This window comes from Phocoena sinus, chromosome 17 (assembly GCF_008692025.1).
Source record: "Phocoena sinus isolate mPhoSin1 chromosome 17, mPhoSin1.pri, whole genome shotgun sequence".
Taxonomy (NCBI): Eukaryota; Metazoa; Chordata; class Mammalia; order Artiodactyla; family Phocoenidae; genus Phocoena; species Phocoena sinus.
The window spans coordinates 34,873,884-34,890,375 of record NC_045779.1 but is presented as its reverse complement, the minus strand read 5'-3'; the positions used below and the strand labels follow the sequence as shown (position 1 = coordinate 34,890,375).

Genomic DNA, 16,492 nt, shown 5'->3' with positions numbered 1-16,492 from the left:
TTTTATATATATTTTTCCCCTTTTCTTTTTTTTCAATTGTTTTTAAGTGTATATTCTACATTTTATTTGTTGTTGTTGATGTTGTTTGCTTGCCCCCGTTTCTGTTTTATTTTTCATTCTTTGTTTTCATTAGTATAATCCTTATTGACTGTTCTTATATCAGAATTCTCCTGTTTTGTTGTCTGTTCCCTTGGTTTTTTCTCTGTGTGTGTGTGTGTGTTTGTGTGTTGCTGTTGCTACTGTTTGTTTGCTGCTGTTCTTGTTGTTTGCCCTGAGCTTTGTTTGTCTGTTTTTGTTTTGTTTTGTTGTTATTGTTTGGGCTTTTTGTTTTTCTTTTTTCCTTTTCTCTATTTTTTGTCAGGTCACACTGTGCAGTTTGCAGGCTCTTGGTTCCCCAACCAGGGGTCAGGCCTGGGCCTCCTGGGTGGGAACATAGAGTCCAGGATGTTGGAACAACAGAGAATTCCTGGGCCCAGTGAATATTAATCGGTGTGCGCATTCCTGAAGGTATCCATATCAACACGAAGACCTGACCCCACACAACTGCCTGCAGGGTCCAGTGCTAAACACCTCACACCAAACAACCAGCAAGACAGTAACACAGCCCCACCCATCAGTAGACAAGTTGCCTAAAGTTGCACTAAGCTCTCAGACAACTGAAAACACACCACCTGACATAATCCTGCCCATCAGAGGGAAAATACTCAACTCCATCCGACAGAGCGCAGGCACCAGGCCCTCCCACCAGGAAGCCTACACAAGCCCCTGGACCAACCTCACTCAACAGGGGTCAGTCCACAGAAACAAGAGGAACTATGACCCTGCAGCCTGCAGAAAGAAGACAATAAACACAATTGGTTAGAGAAAATGAAACAACAGAGAAATACACTGCAGACAAAGGAGCAAGGTAAAATCCCACAAGAACAAATAAATGAAGAGGAAATAGGCAAGGTATCTGAAAAAGAATTCAGCTAATGATAATAAAGATGTTCCAATATCTAGGAAATAGAATGGAGAAAATACAAGAAACTTTTAACAAGGACCTAGAAGAACTAAAAAACTATCAGTGATGAACAACACAGTAATTGAAATGAAAAATACCCAAGAATGGGGCTTCCCTGGTGGTGCAGTGGTTGGGAGTCCGCCTGCCAATGCAGGGGATGCAGGTTCGTGTCCCGGTCCGGGAAGATCCCACGTGCCGCGGAGCGGCTGGTCTCGTGAGTCATGGCTGCTGGGCCTGCGTGTCCGGAGCCTGTGCTCTGCAACAGGAGAGGCCACAACAGTGAGAGACCCGCGTACCGCAAAAAAAAATAAAAATAAAAAATAACCCAAGAAGGAATCAACAGCAGAATAACTGAGGCAGAAGATTGATAAATGAGCTGAAAGATAGAATGGTGGAGTTAAACAGAATAAAGAAAAAAGAATGAAAAGAATTAAGGTCAGTCTCAGAGAATCTGGGACAACATCAAACGCACCAACATTTGAATTATAGGGGTCCCAGAAGAAGAAGAGAGAAAGAAAGGGACTGAGAAAATATTTCAAGAGATTAGAGTTGAAAACTTCCCTAATATGGGAAAGGAAATAGTCGATCAAGTGCAGGAAATGCAGAGTTCCACACAGGATAAAGCCAAGGAGAAACATGCCAAAACACATTAATCAAGCTAACAAAAATTAAATACAAAGAAAAATAAAAGCAGCAAGGGAAAAGCAACAAATAACCTACAAGGGAATGCCCATAAAATTATCAGGTGATCTTTCAGCAGAAACTTTGCAGGCCAGAAGGGAATGGCAGGACAAAGGGATAAACCTACACCCAAGATTACTCTCCCCAGCAAGGATCTCATTCAGAATTGACAGAGAAATCAAAAGCTTTACAGACAAGCAAAAGTTAAGGGAATTCAGCACCACCAAACCTGCTATAACAACAAAACAATATGCATTAAAAACAAAGCAAACAGACAAAAATGCTGGTAGTTCCTTGTTTACTTATGCCCTATCTCAGAAAATGGCATTGACACGCAAATAGTCACCCAATTCAGAAATCTAGAAGTTATCAAAAATGTTGTCTCCTTCTCTTTTTCACCCTCACATTGCAGAGCACATTGATCGCCTTATCTATTCCATTTAATACTGGTGGATTCTGTCTCTCCTACTGCTCCTAATGCTGCCTTTCTCTGTTCAGACCACCGTTTTTTCTTTCCTGAACAGGATTTATCCTAATTAGTCTTTCCTAACTAGTTTCTTGCCTCTGTCAAGTATGTAATTAAGCTGCTGCCAGAGTGATTATTCTATAACACAAACTTTTGTCACTCCCTGGCATCCTTCAAGATCCATCAATGTGCTCCATTACCCTGGAAAATAAGCCCAAACACTTTTTCCATGTTACTCAAGAAGACTTTTATGATCTGGACTCTGCTAACCTCTCCAGCTACAACTCCCACCAAGTTAGATTATTGACAAGTATTTAAACAAGCTATGTTCTTTTATTCTTCTTAACACTGCATATTTTTCTTCTTTCTATAGTGCCCTATATCCATGGGCTACCTGGGAAACTTGTATTAGCCTTCAAGATGCAGTTAAAGTATAATTTCCTCTTGAAACTTTCCCTGACTACCAATCTCATCCCCACTCTAGGAAGAGTTTATAATGTTATCAGTGCTATTGCTGTACCTTATACATTCTTCATTTGTAAGACCTACCAAAATTATTATAATTACCTGCTTTTGTATCCAGGTCTCCAATTATATTGGGAGATCTATTGTTAAGGAAGCTAATAAGAATTAATTCCATTTGTAAGTAAACTAGTGTGCATCAAGCTAAGTACTGGTATCTCTTTCATGGGGTTTCAATAAAAAAAGAAAGAGGCCTAGGAATAAAATGATACATTTACCCAAAGCTATGAAGACTATGAGAAGGAAAACAAAGGGTCAAAGCAAAGAAATGTCCTGATTATCAGGTGGATGAAGGCATAAGCGAGGTTAAGTGGTCAAGAAGATTATAAAGAGGTCAGGAAATGAGGTTAATAAGCAGTTCATTGCAGAACCCAGTACCAACTCAAGGGTGCTGAATGCTAGATTTTTTAGGAGGTGCTGACCACATAGAGCATGACTGGGAGTTTCAAGGCTTCTCACAGGTCCTGACCGTCTTTCCCCTTGAATACTCTGAGTAAAGTTGAACAAGGACTTTACCATGGCATATTTTATTGGTTTTTGTTGCTTTTGTTTTTGATTTTTGTTTTTGTTTTTTGAGGACCAAGTTTATATAGCACTCCTCTAAACCACACACTAGGCCCAGGACCAGCAGAGGATAAGAACTTTCCTCCCCACTTTACATTAACTGCTGGCTAATGTCTTCTTCCTTATTTCTCTTTGCCAGCTTGGTGCATCTTCTCACTACCTCCTATGGGCTCAGGCCCACCTACCAAAATTTGAGGCCTGCTCATGTCCTGGATAGAAAATTAGAAAAGACTATGAGATCTATTCATGCTGCTGGGTCCCTAGACTGTAATTGAAAACTTTTTACCAAGGATCTTGGACCCAGATACTAATCCTGAGTTGCTCTTACACTTTGCCTGAGCTTCTGACACTTTATTTTCCAGTTTTACCTTTTGTGTTCTGGTCCCACTAGTTGACACCCAGGTGCTAAACTTTACACTCACAAGCTGAGTTTGTATGCCTTAGCTAATCTCCCTGGACCTGACCTCAATTCTACCTTCTCAAATATCTTGATTCCATCCACCTCTCTCTAGTTACAGTGCCACAACCTCAGCTCAAGTGGTAGAGCAGAAGTCCTCAGACTCCTCTCCACCACCTTCCACTTCCCCCACCCAAGAGGAGGACTGCTAATAGGAGGGGTCAAAATAGAACACCGAGGAAGACAGATTTCTTGATGGGAAAGGCTATGTCCACATGTGTATGTTTTTGCTCTTGTACTATTTCTTCATCCATGCTACTGATATGATAAAAAGACCAGGGCCTGCCTCAAGGTCAGCTCTGATACATCTCTTTTCTTTCTACAAGCACATCCAAATCTTAGCTTTACAAGAAAAAAGGAAATAGCTCTTCAACCTCAGGCCTAAATTGTTTTGCTCCACTCCAGGTTTGCTAGATCTATGGTTTAAAACACTAATTCAGCTAATAAAGTAGGATACATTCCCTAAATGTTACCTGTGTATATAGTTCCCTTGAGATCCTCTCCAGAGAAAGTGCTTGGCAGGACTTGATTTCTTAAAATTCCATTTCATACAATACCATGTGCCCTTAGGTAATCAAATCTTGCCAATTTTTTAAGACTGTCATTTTCTTCTCTATGTTGATCCAGTTTTTACAACCAAACATTCATTTCATGTCATGTTATATAGATAGGATTGTACTACTCTTCACTTTTCTTAATAAAAACACAGAAATCTTTGGCAGCTCCCTAGGTTATACAATCTACTCAGAAAGTGGCTGAAACCAATACTCTACAAACTTTCATTAAGAAAATGTTCCCACCCTTATGTACCCACACTGGAATATCTTCAAGGTTGAAATAACAAGATCATATTCTCATATACTTTTGTACAAATTTCTGAGGAAGGAAAAAATAATAAGGCCATTGTGGGCTGGATTGTTGTCTTTTTCTTCTCTCTTTCCAAGAACATAGCAAAGGACTACTTTTTCAAGTATTTTTTTAAAAATAGAAATGAATAAAGAACCCTAGGAAGACAGATTAGTATTCTTGAAAACAAAATAATTAGGTGGTAGTAGGCACTTCCAAGAATTATATATAAGAAATCAAACACAAACTGTGTGGGTAATGATAAAAGTTATTTCCCTCTGGCAAATGGTTTATGGTGGTCTTAGCACTGTTATTAACAAACCACAATATAATCAGCTGTCTGGTTCACAGCATCAGTGGGCTCAGGGTTAAGTGATATTACAAGTGGATCTCTCAGGGTAAATTTACATATATCCAAGAAACATAACTGTGTGAAACAAAATTCCTATAGAAAGACATTCTCTTGGTTCACAGACAAGTATTATTAATCAAAGATCATTGGTTCTAATCACTAGAGGGGTTAAGGCAAAATACATCATGTTTTCATACTGTAGCTTATTGTACAGGTGAGATCTCACAAGAGTGAAAATAATTACCATGATCAAAAAGCTTCATGATCAACAGACCTACAAGCTTAAATATTAGAAACAGTAAGAGATTAAAAGTTTCCATGGGGAGAGTAGCCGCAGGAAAGCTCTATCCCATCATCTCAATTATGATTTTTTACTATCAAGAAACATTTGAGCACCTACTATGTGCCAAAGGCATTGATAAGAGCTAGAAGGGTTTCCTAGGACTCAGGATATTCATTGCTAAAACCAGGATGATTGGTCATCCTAAACGGTAAACAGTCCCTGCCACGAAGGAACTTATAGCTTAGAAGAAAAATCAAATATAAATCAAAAACAAATGTGACAGAGTTAATTAAGTGGATAAGAGAGGGTACTCTGGGAAAACAAAATAGAGGTATCTATCAAGCATCTTCTGAAAGCCCATAGTTCTCAACCCTAGCTGCTCATTTTACTTTATTTGTTATCATTAGTTGAGGAAGCTGAGGTGCAGAACATTAAATGATTTGCCCTAAATTCCTCAGAGATTTTGATTTAATTGGCATAGGGCTTGCTTGGGCATGGGTATTTTTTTAAAGTGCTGAAAGAGATTATAATATACAGCCAAGGTTCAGAACTACAGAGCTAAACCCAGCCTGAAATGTGCTAAGATATAATCAGGTGAAGGGGGCCAGGGGAGAAAGATTATCCATTTAAGAGGAAGCAGTATGTGCAAATGTCCTGAGGCAAAACAAGCATGATCCTTTAGAACACTAAGAGCAGTTCAGTGTAACCAGAACATAGGGTGAATGTAAGGAGAGATGTATGTGAGATCCAGATATTGAAGGGCCTTGAAAAAACATTTTCAGAAGTTCATGCCTGTGTAAAGAGAGAAAAGTTGGATATTTATAGTTTGCTTTTTATATAAAACAACTTGTTTTTCTGAATGCTTTGATACGTTTGGACAATCAGAGTGTCTTTGAGCTGAGTTTGAAAACATCCTACTCTAGATCTGAAGAGGATGAATAACAGGAGTGAAGCGGTATTAACGTAAAAGGATAGAGAGTGTTGGGGAATATGACAAATTGCAAAGTCCATGCCTACATAAAGGGTGCAGGCACCGGTCAACTTTAGCCTCTTGTTTCCATTCAGGAATATTAGCCCTTTGCTGTTAGATGATTAGATTTAAATGCTGAAAAAAAAACTCTCAATTTTAAAATGAAGTCTTCTAATATTTATACATTGACTCCCAACATTATACAAGCCAATAAAAATGCACCTGCAGTTTCAGTTCCAGGGAAGTATCTGGAGTTCCAGGGAGCCAAGACAGAAGGAATGAGAAGGGATGAGAAGGGAAAGTGAGAGAGGCCAGTGACATGGTGTGAAACAAGGATGCTATGAAGAGTAAAATAGCAAATTAAAAAGCCATTTGCAATGGCACAGCTGAAGGAATTTAAAACAAAGATACCCACTGTATAACTTAATTATTTTGTGCAGTTTGGAAATAGATAATAGAGGGACAAAATTATAAATGAGAAGACATTCTAACTGGCAAGAAATGAATAATGGTGACTTTTTATTAAGATAGGAGCACAGACTCAAGATTTAGAAAGACACACATTTAAACACTTCCTATGATTTATAGAAACTGTATTACCTTGCAATACAAGCAAACTAATCAGCCTTCCTTCATCTGTAAAATATAAATAATATCAAACTCTTGGGTTATTATGAAGATTCAATGATATAGCACGCAGTGAATGTTTAGCACATTTTGTGGCACATTTTAAGCATTTAGCAAATGTAATATCTACTATTACGAGGGAGGTTGCCACAAGGACAATGGGCATTCAGATACATTAGAGAGACATTAAAAGGAAAGAATTTATAAAACTTGAATAACTGAATATGGCTGAAGGGGGAAGAGGCAGTAAAAATTCCCACTAGACTTCTGACATAGACAGAAGTTGAATAGATGGGGGTGACTTTCAGTATAATAAAGAATAGAGGATAAGGACTATTTTCCCCTTTTATTTCTCCCTAGCTTTTAGTAAACTCTCATACAGACATTTTATCCTGTGTCACCTCTGCCACATGGTAAAAGCTATTGTCCGTTGATGCTCAGGCCAGTATTAAAGCACATCTCTCCTTCCTCCCACACCCTAAGCTAGTGTAGCAGGGGGTATGAGAGGCTCTCAAGGGAAAGAACAGGAGCTCTGGTGTAGGTACTTCTTCCCACTGGCACAGCCCTCTTCCCCTCTCAACCAGAATCTCTGGGTTTTATTTTATCAAGGAAGGTGACATGTCATCATGTGATGGGGCAGCCTGAGGGGCTGTTGTGCAGTGTGCTGCTCAGTTCATTCCCAGTCCCACTCAGGTTATGTCTGTTATACACAAAGCAAACTGGAGAACAGAGAGCAGTGAGGGATGAAAGATGGAGCCCAGCAGATTTACATTTCAATCCCTCTTAGCAGTACTAGAATTAAGGGCAAGTCACCCAGTGTTCTCAACCTCAAACTCCTCTTCTCATGAAAAGGACTGTAAAGTATGAAATATCTACCTTGCTGGGTTTTATAAAATTAGAGACAATTTGTGTAACACATTTAAATTGCAATAACCCTCAAATGTGTAGTTAAGGTGATTAGAAGTAATCCAACTTAAACCTAATTAACAACAACCAAAAAAGTGTTTGCACATGCAAGTGAAAAGTCAGAAGTGTACTAGCTATCATCAGTACTCAGTTTCTCTCTGCTACGCCCTTTGCTGGGTTGGCTTCATTTTCAGGCTTTGGAGGCCCAGGGAAGTTGTAGAAGCACATCATCCTGACTGTTAGTAGTCTCAGCACAAAGGAAGATGTCTTTTCCTTTCTTTCTGAAAGATTCCACACACGTCCTAGGATCCAGAGTGAGTGGACCTTTCAGGTCATTTGTATTGCCATCACCATTTTAAAATAGGAAATGACTGTTTTTTTGTGTTGTAAACCCCCTTGTGCCTAGGGGGGAAATTGTCACCATTGAACCAGTCCCTGGCCAGGTGTATGGACTTGTGCTAATTATCAAGACGAGCCACAAGTCTTCACCTGGATCAACAACTGTCTGGTTGCAGCTCTCAACACTGATGCACATTAGAATCTGGGACAATTTATAAAGGAAGAAACACAATGCCTCCATGTCTGGGAACTACTCCCAGGAAAGCTGATTTAATTGTTTGTCATGCGGCCCAGGTACCAATGTTCTTTTAGGCCCCAAGTTGGTTCCAGTGGGCCCCAAAGTTGAGAATCCTGGTTGAGGGAGACTTACTTTTCTGATCATCCTAGAGCCAAAATTAGAATCTCACCTGAACCATGTATACCAAAAATGGAAGAGGGGTTGTTCCTCAAAACAAATCCAAGGCATAATTACTAAAAGAAGCAAGGATGGATCCTAGCTGGCAAAAACAGAAGTCTATTACTATATAGGTCACACACCTTATCTTCACAGCCACTACACATCTGTTTGTTGCAAACCTTCCCAAGTTTTCACCACTCTAAAATGGAAGGTCATGGTTCTTCCATGTGAACAGGTCTGAATATTATAGGGAGTATTATTCTAAGTGCAGAAATATATAAATAGCCTTTGAATATATAAATCACCATTAATTTACATTTATGAGAAAAAGGAAATCAGAAGTGCTGAATGAAGCCTAGAGCTATGGGTAAGAGCATGTGTCATGGGATGAGGGGAAATGGAGAGGTGAAAAGCCAGCAGAGTGTTCCTAGCTCCTGTGTCCATTTTTATGGAGGTCAGGGAAAGTTTCATTTAGATTTATTTAGCAATATTTGGCTGCATTGTTCCTGGAGAAAAGTTACTAGATATAATAAATCATTATAATCTCTCTACATTATAATCTACATGTTTACAGTGATTAAGGGTGTTAGGTTAGAGATATGTAGCTAATGCTAGGATTCTTAACCCTCAGGGCTGAGACCATGCAGGGAGAAGTTCTCAGATAAGCCTTTAATTTTCAAAGTGCAGTCTGCTTCAGGAATTTCCACTTATCGTTCCACATGTCACTAAGCTGCCCTCAGGAGTGCAATGAAGATCCGCTTCCACACATTTTGGTGCCAGTAATGCCACAAGTTCTACATAATTATAAGGAATATACACCCTTTGTCTGTGGCTCAGAACACTGTGGTTTGAACATCAGGCAACCCTATGGCAGCATAAAATTTTCATGGTTTGGCAACAAAAATTCTAGGTGATCCCTTGGAATGCAAGTCAAAACATTCTCATATTCCTCCTCAGTGTATTAGATACTTATATGGCAAGTCATGCATTTTAGGTCTCCACCCTGTCTCAATGCTTGAGTTTTTCAGATTGGAAAAAAAAAGAAAATATTTCCTGCAAGTGGTCGTTCAGGGTAGAATGTGAACTACTCTAGAGTCATACTGCTTAACTTGCCAACCATGTTAGTGACATGTTTAAGTCAATGACATTCTCTAGAATGTTTGTTCACCCTCAAACTACATTCTGTAGTGAGGTCCTACAAGATGTCAATTAAAGAACACTGTGGTAGATGCCAGTTATAATGGTTTTCACCTGATGTTAGTACTGAGTGCTCCCAAATGTTTTTAATATTTTAAAAAACACAAAGCATTTCTAAGAAATATTTGAACATGGTGAAAAAAAGTCCTAAAATTCCTTTTCGTTTTTTCTTTGAAATGAGCACACATACACATATTTATTTACTTCGGGGAGTAAATATCTACTTTGAGGACTCCTTTAGCAGTCTGGTATAGCCTATGAACCCCTTCCTAGAATACTTTCTTAACATAAGTAACAGAAAATACATAGAATTATAAAGAAATGAAGTATTCATGCTCTCCCTGGCCAGGCCTAAGCCACGCCACACTAGGGACAGATGTTCCTGCCCCTCGCCTCCCCCACCCCAGCCCCGTCGAGGGGGTGTGTGGAAGGGAGGGGTGCGGCCTCCAGCTCTGACCCTCAGTCTCCTGCCCCCTGCCTCATGGCCTCGGGGGAGCCGTGGTCCTCTGACGCAGCAGACACTCTCGCTTTGCCTCCTTGGCGTGTGCCTCGCCATTGGTTCTCCCTGAGGTGTGGGGGGGGTCCCGCCCGGCGGGGGTCCCGCCCGGGGAGGGGTCCCGCCCCGCGCTGCGCGCCCCTGTCGGTGCCTGAGCGTGCCTCTCCGGACCCTCTGTGGTGCCCCTGGAGCGCTCCAGGTCATCCCTCAGGTGCCTGAGGCTGAGCGGTGGTGTCATTTCCCTTTCCCAGCGCGCTCCTCTGGTCCCTGCCACGGTGGTGTGTCCCATGAGCAGCTCTCTTGGGGGGTTCGAGACGGTAAGAGAGGTGTGCCTGTCCCCCACCCCTCGGTGGAGCTAGGTGCCACCTCATCGTGGTCGTCCTCTTGCGGTGTGCCCTGGGGAGACTGACTTTGGCCGGGCGAACGCCACGTGTGCCCCTTTGTGGGGGTCGTAGGCGGGCGTGGGGTTGATCATGGTGGGACAGGGCCTGCGAGAGGGGAGGCTGTCACGCTTCTCGGGCGTGCTCCCCACTTCAAGAGCCCGCTGGACGAGACTGAGAGCAACACAGGTCGTGCCCCGGCCCTGACCGTGAACGCTGCTGTGGGCCGTGTGCCTACCCATACTGCAGCAGCCCCTGCTCCTCCGCCCAGTCAAGGACTGGCGTCTCGTGGAGCGCCTCCGTGGGCCCGAAGGGAAGACGATGGGTGGGAGACGACGTGCCCTCGGTGAGAAAGCCTTCTCTAGCTATCTGAGAGGGAGCCTTGGGGTACCGGAACCCCCAGCTGCTGCCCCTCCCAAGCGCAGTGGCCACTGTGGCGAGTGCCAGAGCACGTGGGAAGAACCTCTGGCCTTCCCCGGATGGGTGCGCCTGCCTGCAGTGGGGCCCAGCGCCTGCTCTTTGAAAAAGAAAAAAAGGAAAAACAGAGAAAGAAAAAGATTAAAAACAAAAGAAAAACAAGAAAAGAAATGAAGTATATTAGAATATATTCATGCAAGTCCACAGACCTAAAAGTTGTGCGGATTTAAGTTAAGAGCCTAGTCTTACGTATTCTCTTTTAAAGGTTTTATTCAAGAATGAGTTCAAGGTATTTCAACAAAACATGTTAGAAAGTGTCTTGGCAGGGGATACAAATTCAGACACTCATAGGGATAGGCAGATAATAGGGATACTAGGAGGAAGCGTGACAGCAGATGTGTGTATGGTGGAAACTGTAGCAAAATACAAAGCACATGCCCTGTCCACAGGGGGAGTGAGCAGGTTTTTACCACATGGGAACATGGGCCTCTTATGGCCATGTACTTCCCTTTTTCAAGAGAAGCCAGGCACCTAGATTTTCATATGAACTATACAGATGGGTTAATGTTGGAGAAAAATTAAACACTGGGACGAAGGAAACACAGACAAATCTTTTACCAGATTTGTCTGGTGGGCTATAAGTTTATAAATTCAGGGAAGTAAGGGAAATTGGAAGAAATTAATTACTCACATTTTTATGTAATTTTTACTATCATATCTTTATTACATTTATTTTGAAGACATAAGAATTAATTTAAATTTAATTTCTTTCCTAGAGTGGCAGCATGTTACCATAGAACAATCAGAGGCTTCAGGAGCTAAACTGTTTATTTAATGATATGGAGAAACATTTACTGAAAATCTATGTTACTGAAAACCTATGTTGATGCACCAGGTACAAGTCGGCAAAAATATAAAGATTAAGACATTCTTTCCAAAGCTTACCCACCAGTGCATAAAGAGTTGTACCAAAAGATTACAATGCAATCTGATAAGGCCTATCATAGAGATATGTAAAAAGTACAAAGGGAGTAGGAGGTAAGAAAACATACATCTTTCCCAGGAGATTGGGAGGGATTCTCAGAGGAAAGATCTCTTTGAGTAGAACTTTGCATTAAGAGGCCCAGATTATTAATGATCTAATAGATTATTCTGAAGAATCAGGCTTTTATCCTAGAGGAAACAGAGGGTCACTGAAGAATTATGAACAGGGAATTGATGTTTAGATTTTTATGATCATTCCAGCTACAGTATGGAATGGCCTACAGGAGGAGATAGAGTAGAGAATGAAGACCCACAAGATGATGATTTCAGTAGGTCAGTGAACTAGGGCAGTAGCCGGGAACATGAAGTAAGACTACTAGTTTGGAAAGATATTTAGGGAATAGAAACAACAGAACCTGGTGGTTGATTGTACACTAGATGGTAGAGTAGCAAAAGAGAGGGAAGAGTTGAAAATGACTTGAGACTCTGTGAGAGGTAGTCTGGTACAAAGGTGAGAACATAGTCCCTGGAGCCAGACCACTTGGGTTAAAATCCTATATCTTCTAACTCATTTACTGTGTGACTTTAAGCAAGTTATTTATTCTCTATAAGCCTCAATTTTGTATATATGTCAAGTGTTCTTTTGCGTCTAAAAATTACTGTTATTATTTATTATAATAATTCTGGTTAGGATGGTGGCATCATTCAGTTTGTTTCTTTTAGAAGACTAGCGTTGCCTTTGAAGTGCTTTTAGGAGATTCTAGGTTTGTATAGTTGAAGATGTGGATCTCGGGCTGAGAAGAAAGTTTCAATAGTACAGTTAAGGTGTTTAGAGCCTCTGATGCAGATGAAATAGCCTAAGGCATTCATTTTCAGAGAAGAAGGCCCAGTGTTTGAGTCTCCAGGACACTAATGTTTAATGGGTAGATAGAGTAGGAAGCAAAATCTGCAAAGGCTCATAATAAGAGAAGGCCAGAGAGGTAGCAGAATGTAAACAGAAGAGCAGTGTCTAAAACCCAAGAGAAGAAATGGTTTTAGAAAGGCTATAGTCAACACAGAAAATACTACAGAGGAATCAATTATGATGATGACTGACAAGTGTCTATATTTAACAACTAGGAAATCTTTAATAAAGTAATTTAAAATGGCTCCTTGGTATTTGACATATAGAAAAGACTCAAATGTTAGTTTCCTTTAACCTTAATTTTAAATGCATTTCTAGAGAAAGAAGAATTAAAAACAACTACTGGATTGAATTATATAATTTTTTGTATTTGTAGGTTAAAAAACATTGAATTCAACAATTTCATGTAATTCAACTATGTTGAATAACTGAAAAGCTGCTTCAAAGACTGGTAGAGTAAAATCAGATCTTTGTTTCTACTGTTTGCATTATGATGCAAGAGCAAAAATTACCCCTTCTTTCTTCTAATTTTTCCTAAAGAAATGGAGTTGATAATGATTGCCAATACTGTATTCACATGAATAGCAGGTAATGATATCTAAGTGCCTTCCTTACTCCATGTTCTACTGTAGTTATTTCCCTTGTCACTCTGCCTTTGAGTCTAAAAACTACAGGGGTGAAACCTAAATGCAAAGGTAATTTAAAGGAAAGGATGTTTGCACCTTTCCAAAGAAATGCCTTCTATTACTAATAACATTGGTTTTATGAAAAAGTCTAGTTATGTTGGCAGTGTAGAGTATAAAGCATAAAATGTTGAGTGTTAGCTTTGGAATCAAGTCCTGACTCTATCACTTATCAGGCATGAAGTCCAGGAAAAATTATTTACTTGTCTAAGCTTCCACTTTCTCATATGGAAAATGGAGGACTGCTATCATTTGGGATTTTGTCATGATAGGGTAAGATAATGTATATAAGGGATTTACAACAATGCCCCTTACAACAAATGGTAGCTTATGATATTTACCCATAGTGAGTAAGCATGAGAAAGTTTGAGAGAATTGTTTTTAAAGTACTTTTAGAAGAATTAGTCTGTCCATACACCAACAAAAACCTTTAAGTTCTTTCTAGCAGTGTAGCTTCCTTGCCCAATCACTGGGAGCCTTCCAAGAGAACCAAGAGCCAGATACATAACTTCCAAGACACAAGGGCTGAGTAAGCTTTGTGCTTCTCATCAGTCGGGGGCTGGTAACATATTTCTTCATAACCAGTGAAATGCATGACTCATAAAACAAAACCCCTCAATATTTATATCCAAAGAAAAGCCATACAATTAACTACCAAAGACACATAAATGATAATGCTAATGATGTATCACAGGTATCTTTATCATATCCCCAAATTTTCTTATTAACCTGATATTTAACAAAGATGAAAAATATTTAGTTTTAGAAATATATTTTTCTTTCACTTTACAATAAATTAAAGCAAAATAAATTTATAAAATATACTGAAACTATCTGGTGACAAAGTCCTTGTAAGCTCATCACCTTAGTTTCAAAGTCCATGGTAGTGTTTCATTTCGATTTTAAAGTTCAATAAATACAATCCTAAAAAATGCCTTAACCTGCTATTTACTTTGCATTTTTATGAAAGACTACTATGCTTTGCTTTTGGCAAAATGGTCATTAAAAATATAATAGAAGACTATTCAGGGAAATGGAATCCCAGAAAGTATGATAGTATTATGGATCTTAAAGTAAAGCCACCAGTGCAGATGTTCCTAATCATACTAAAAACAGAAACACATAAACCAGTTTGTTCCAGCTACAGAATAATTCAGTTATAAAAGTGCTTATAATTTAATGGTATGAATAATATTTCAAGCCAGGGAGGTAGTAAAACTGCAAAAAAATATAAATCTACAGAGTCTGTGCCAAGGAATATTTTACAAATTCTCAAGGCTGAAAAAATCAATTCCTTTTCTTGCTATAGGTAGAAAATTATTACCTGAATTAATTTTTAAAAATACAATGAATATACCTTTCAGGAAAATACACACACAAAAAACACATACATGATCATACACTGTATGCACACTAGTTACCTAAGAGCTTTCACTAAGAGAAACATCTATCTAAATCCAGAATATCATTTATAATCTGCTTTGGGAAAGTTAAAATCAGACTTCTCAACAGTTTAAATTTCGTATTGAGAAAACAAACAGTATGTAATGTGATACAGAATTAAATCGGCATGTGAAAACGTAAGCTCTAAGGACACACAGGATTCTCTTTGCAAATAATGATCTTGGCAAAGAGCCTCCTTTATGTACAGAAAGGTCTACTCCTTGCTTATAGCAACTCTCAAGACTACAAAGGTAATTGTATGCTGCTAATTAGGTTTACAAATGACTTGTTCAAGCCAGGAGATATTTTATAGCTTGATTCAGCTTAAGTAGGAAGCTGTATCAGCAAGGTCAAACTATAAAAACTCATTCTCCCACAATTACTGAAATTATTGATCTTTACTCATATAGTATGAATTTTAACATTGCAAATATATAATGCCATTAAAAATTTGGTTTGATGCTTATTAGGTATCAAAAAATAGCAAAAATAAAAGACAACTAGGAGAACATTTGTATACAGTTATTCAATGTGTTTATTCCCCCAAAGTTAATTAAAATACATTTCATTAGTAGATCTTAGGTCACAATACTCTTCCAAGAAAGCAAAGTGATATCTATTCTGCATAAAACAGGAAAATCAAATGCAGTACATTACCTTGTGTCACCTGTTGAACTGCCAGCATTATCCCAGACACAGTGTCTGGAAGCAAGTTTTCTTTCAGATTATAATGTGTTGCCCATTCCAAAATAGGTAGCCGCCTTCTACAGCACTGTTTAAAGTCTTCACAGTGGGGCATATTCATCTTGCTCCAGAGCACACTTTTCTTTTTTCTCTTTGCCCCTGTCATTTTCAGATTACCTCTTGTAGAAGTAAACTTCTTAAAACAAGAAAAAAGTCGTTGCAGAACACCTCCTTTCAATGCCAGGCTCCAACTCGTCTGTGGTTTACAATGTCAAAGCAATCCAGAAAATAAATCAATAAAAGAAAGAGGGAGAGAGACAACACTTAAATATATGCAGCCAGGCTGTATGTGTTATTATGGTACAGCTAATTATGCTAGATGAAAGATACAGACTAAAACCTTGAATTCTTATTTGAATGAGATGGAGAAATGGTCCCTATTAGTATAATATTTTTCTCATCTTGGAAAAGTAATGGATTCAGTATTAAGTTGGTGTAGAGTTCTCTTGCCAGTAATTCCCCTTATATTCACTGTAGTCTTATGCTTTGGCTTAAATCCCAGCAGCTAATGAGGTAGTTCTGGGCATGTGTTGGAAGTGGGCTGGGTTATGCTAATGAACCCAGGACGCATTTAGCTATTCCTCTCTCTCCCTACAAGCTATGCAAAACCATAAAATTGCCAGAGAGGTTTGCCATGCAAAATGTATTCAGAGAATCTAGATTTACTTCTTTGGGGAGTGTATATTTTCAACGTATCAAACAACTACCAGTTCTAAAACATTCAGAAACGTAAGAGGCATTGCTAAATGTCTTTATTTTTTTTTTGCCTGGGAGACGAGATTTTCATTCATACAGAAACATTTAGACAGCTACTGCCCAGTCTGGGAACAG

The 16,492-nt window shown here is 39.3% G+C and overlaps 1 protein-coding gene across 1 annotated transcript in view; it reads right to left on the bottom strand.

Annotated features, from left to right (window-relative positions):
- SLC26A7 (solute carrier family 26 member 7) overlaps positions 1 to 15,767 on the bottom strand; it is a 194,917-nt gene extending 179,150 nt beyond the window's left edge. The window contains exon 1 of the mRNA XM_032610680.1: positions 15,575 to 15,767. Within this exon, the coding sequence (XP_032466571.1) occupies positions 15,575 to 15,767 (193 nt within the window). The remainder of the gene's footprint in view (positions 1 to 15,574) is intronic.
- Between the last annotated feature and the right edge of the window lie 725 nt (positions 15,768 to 16,492).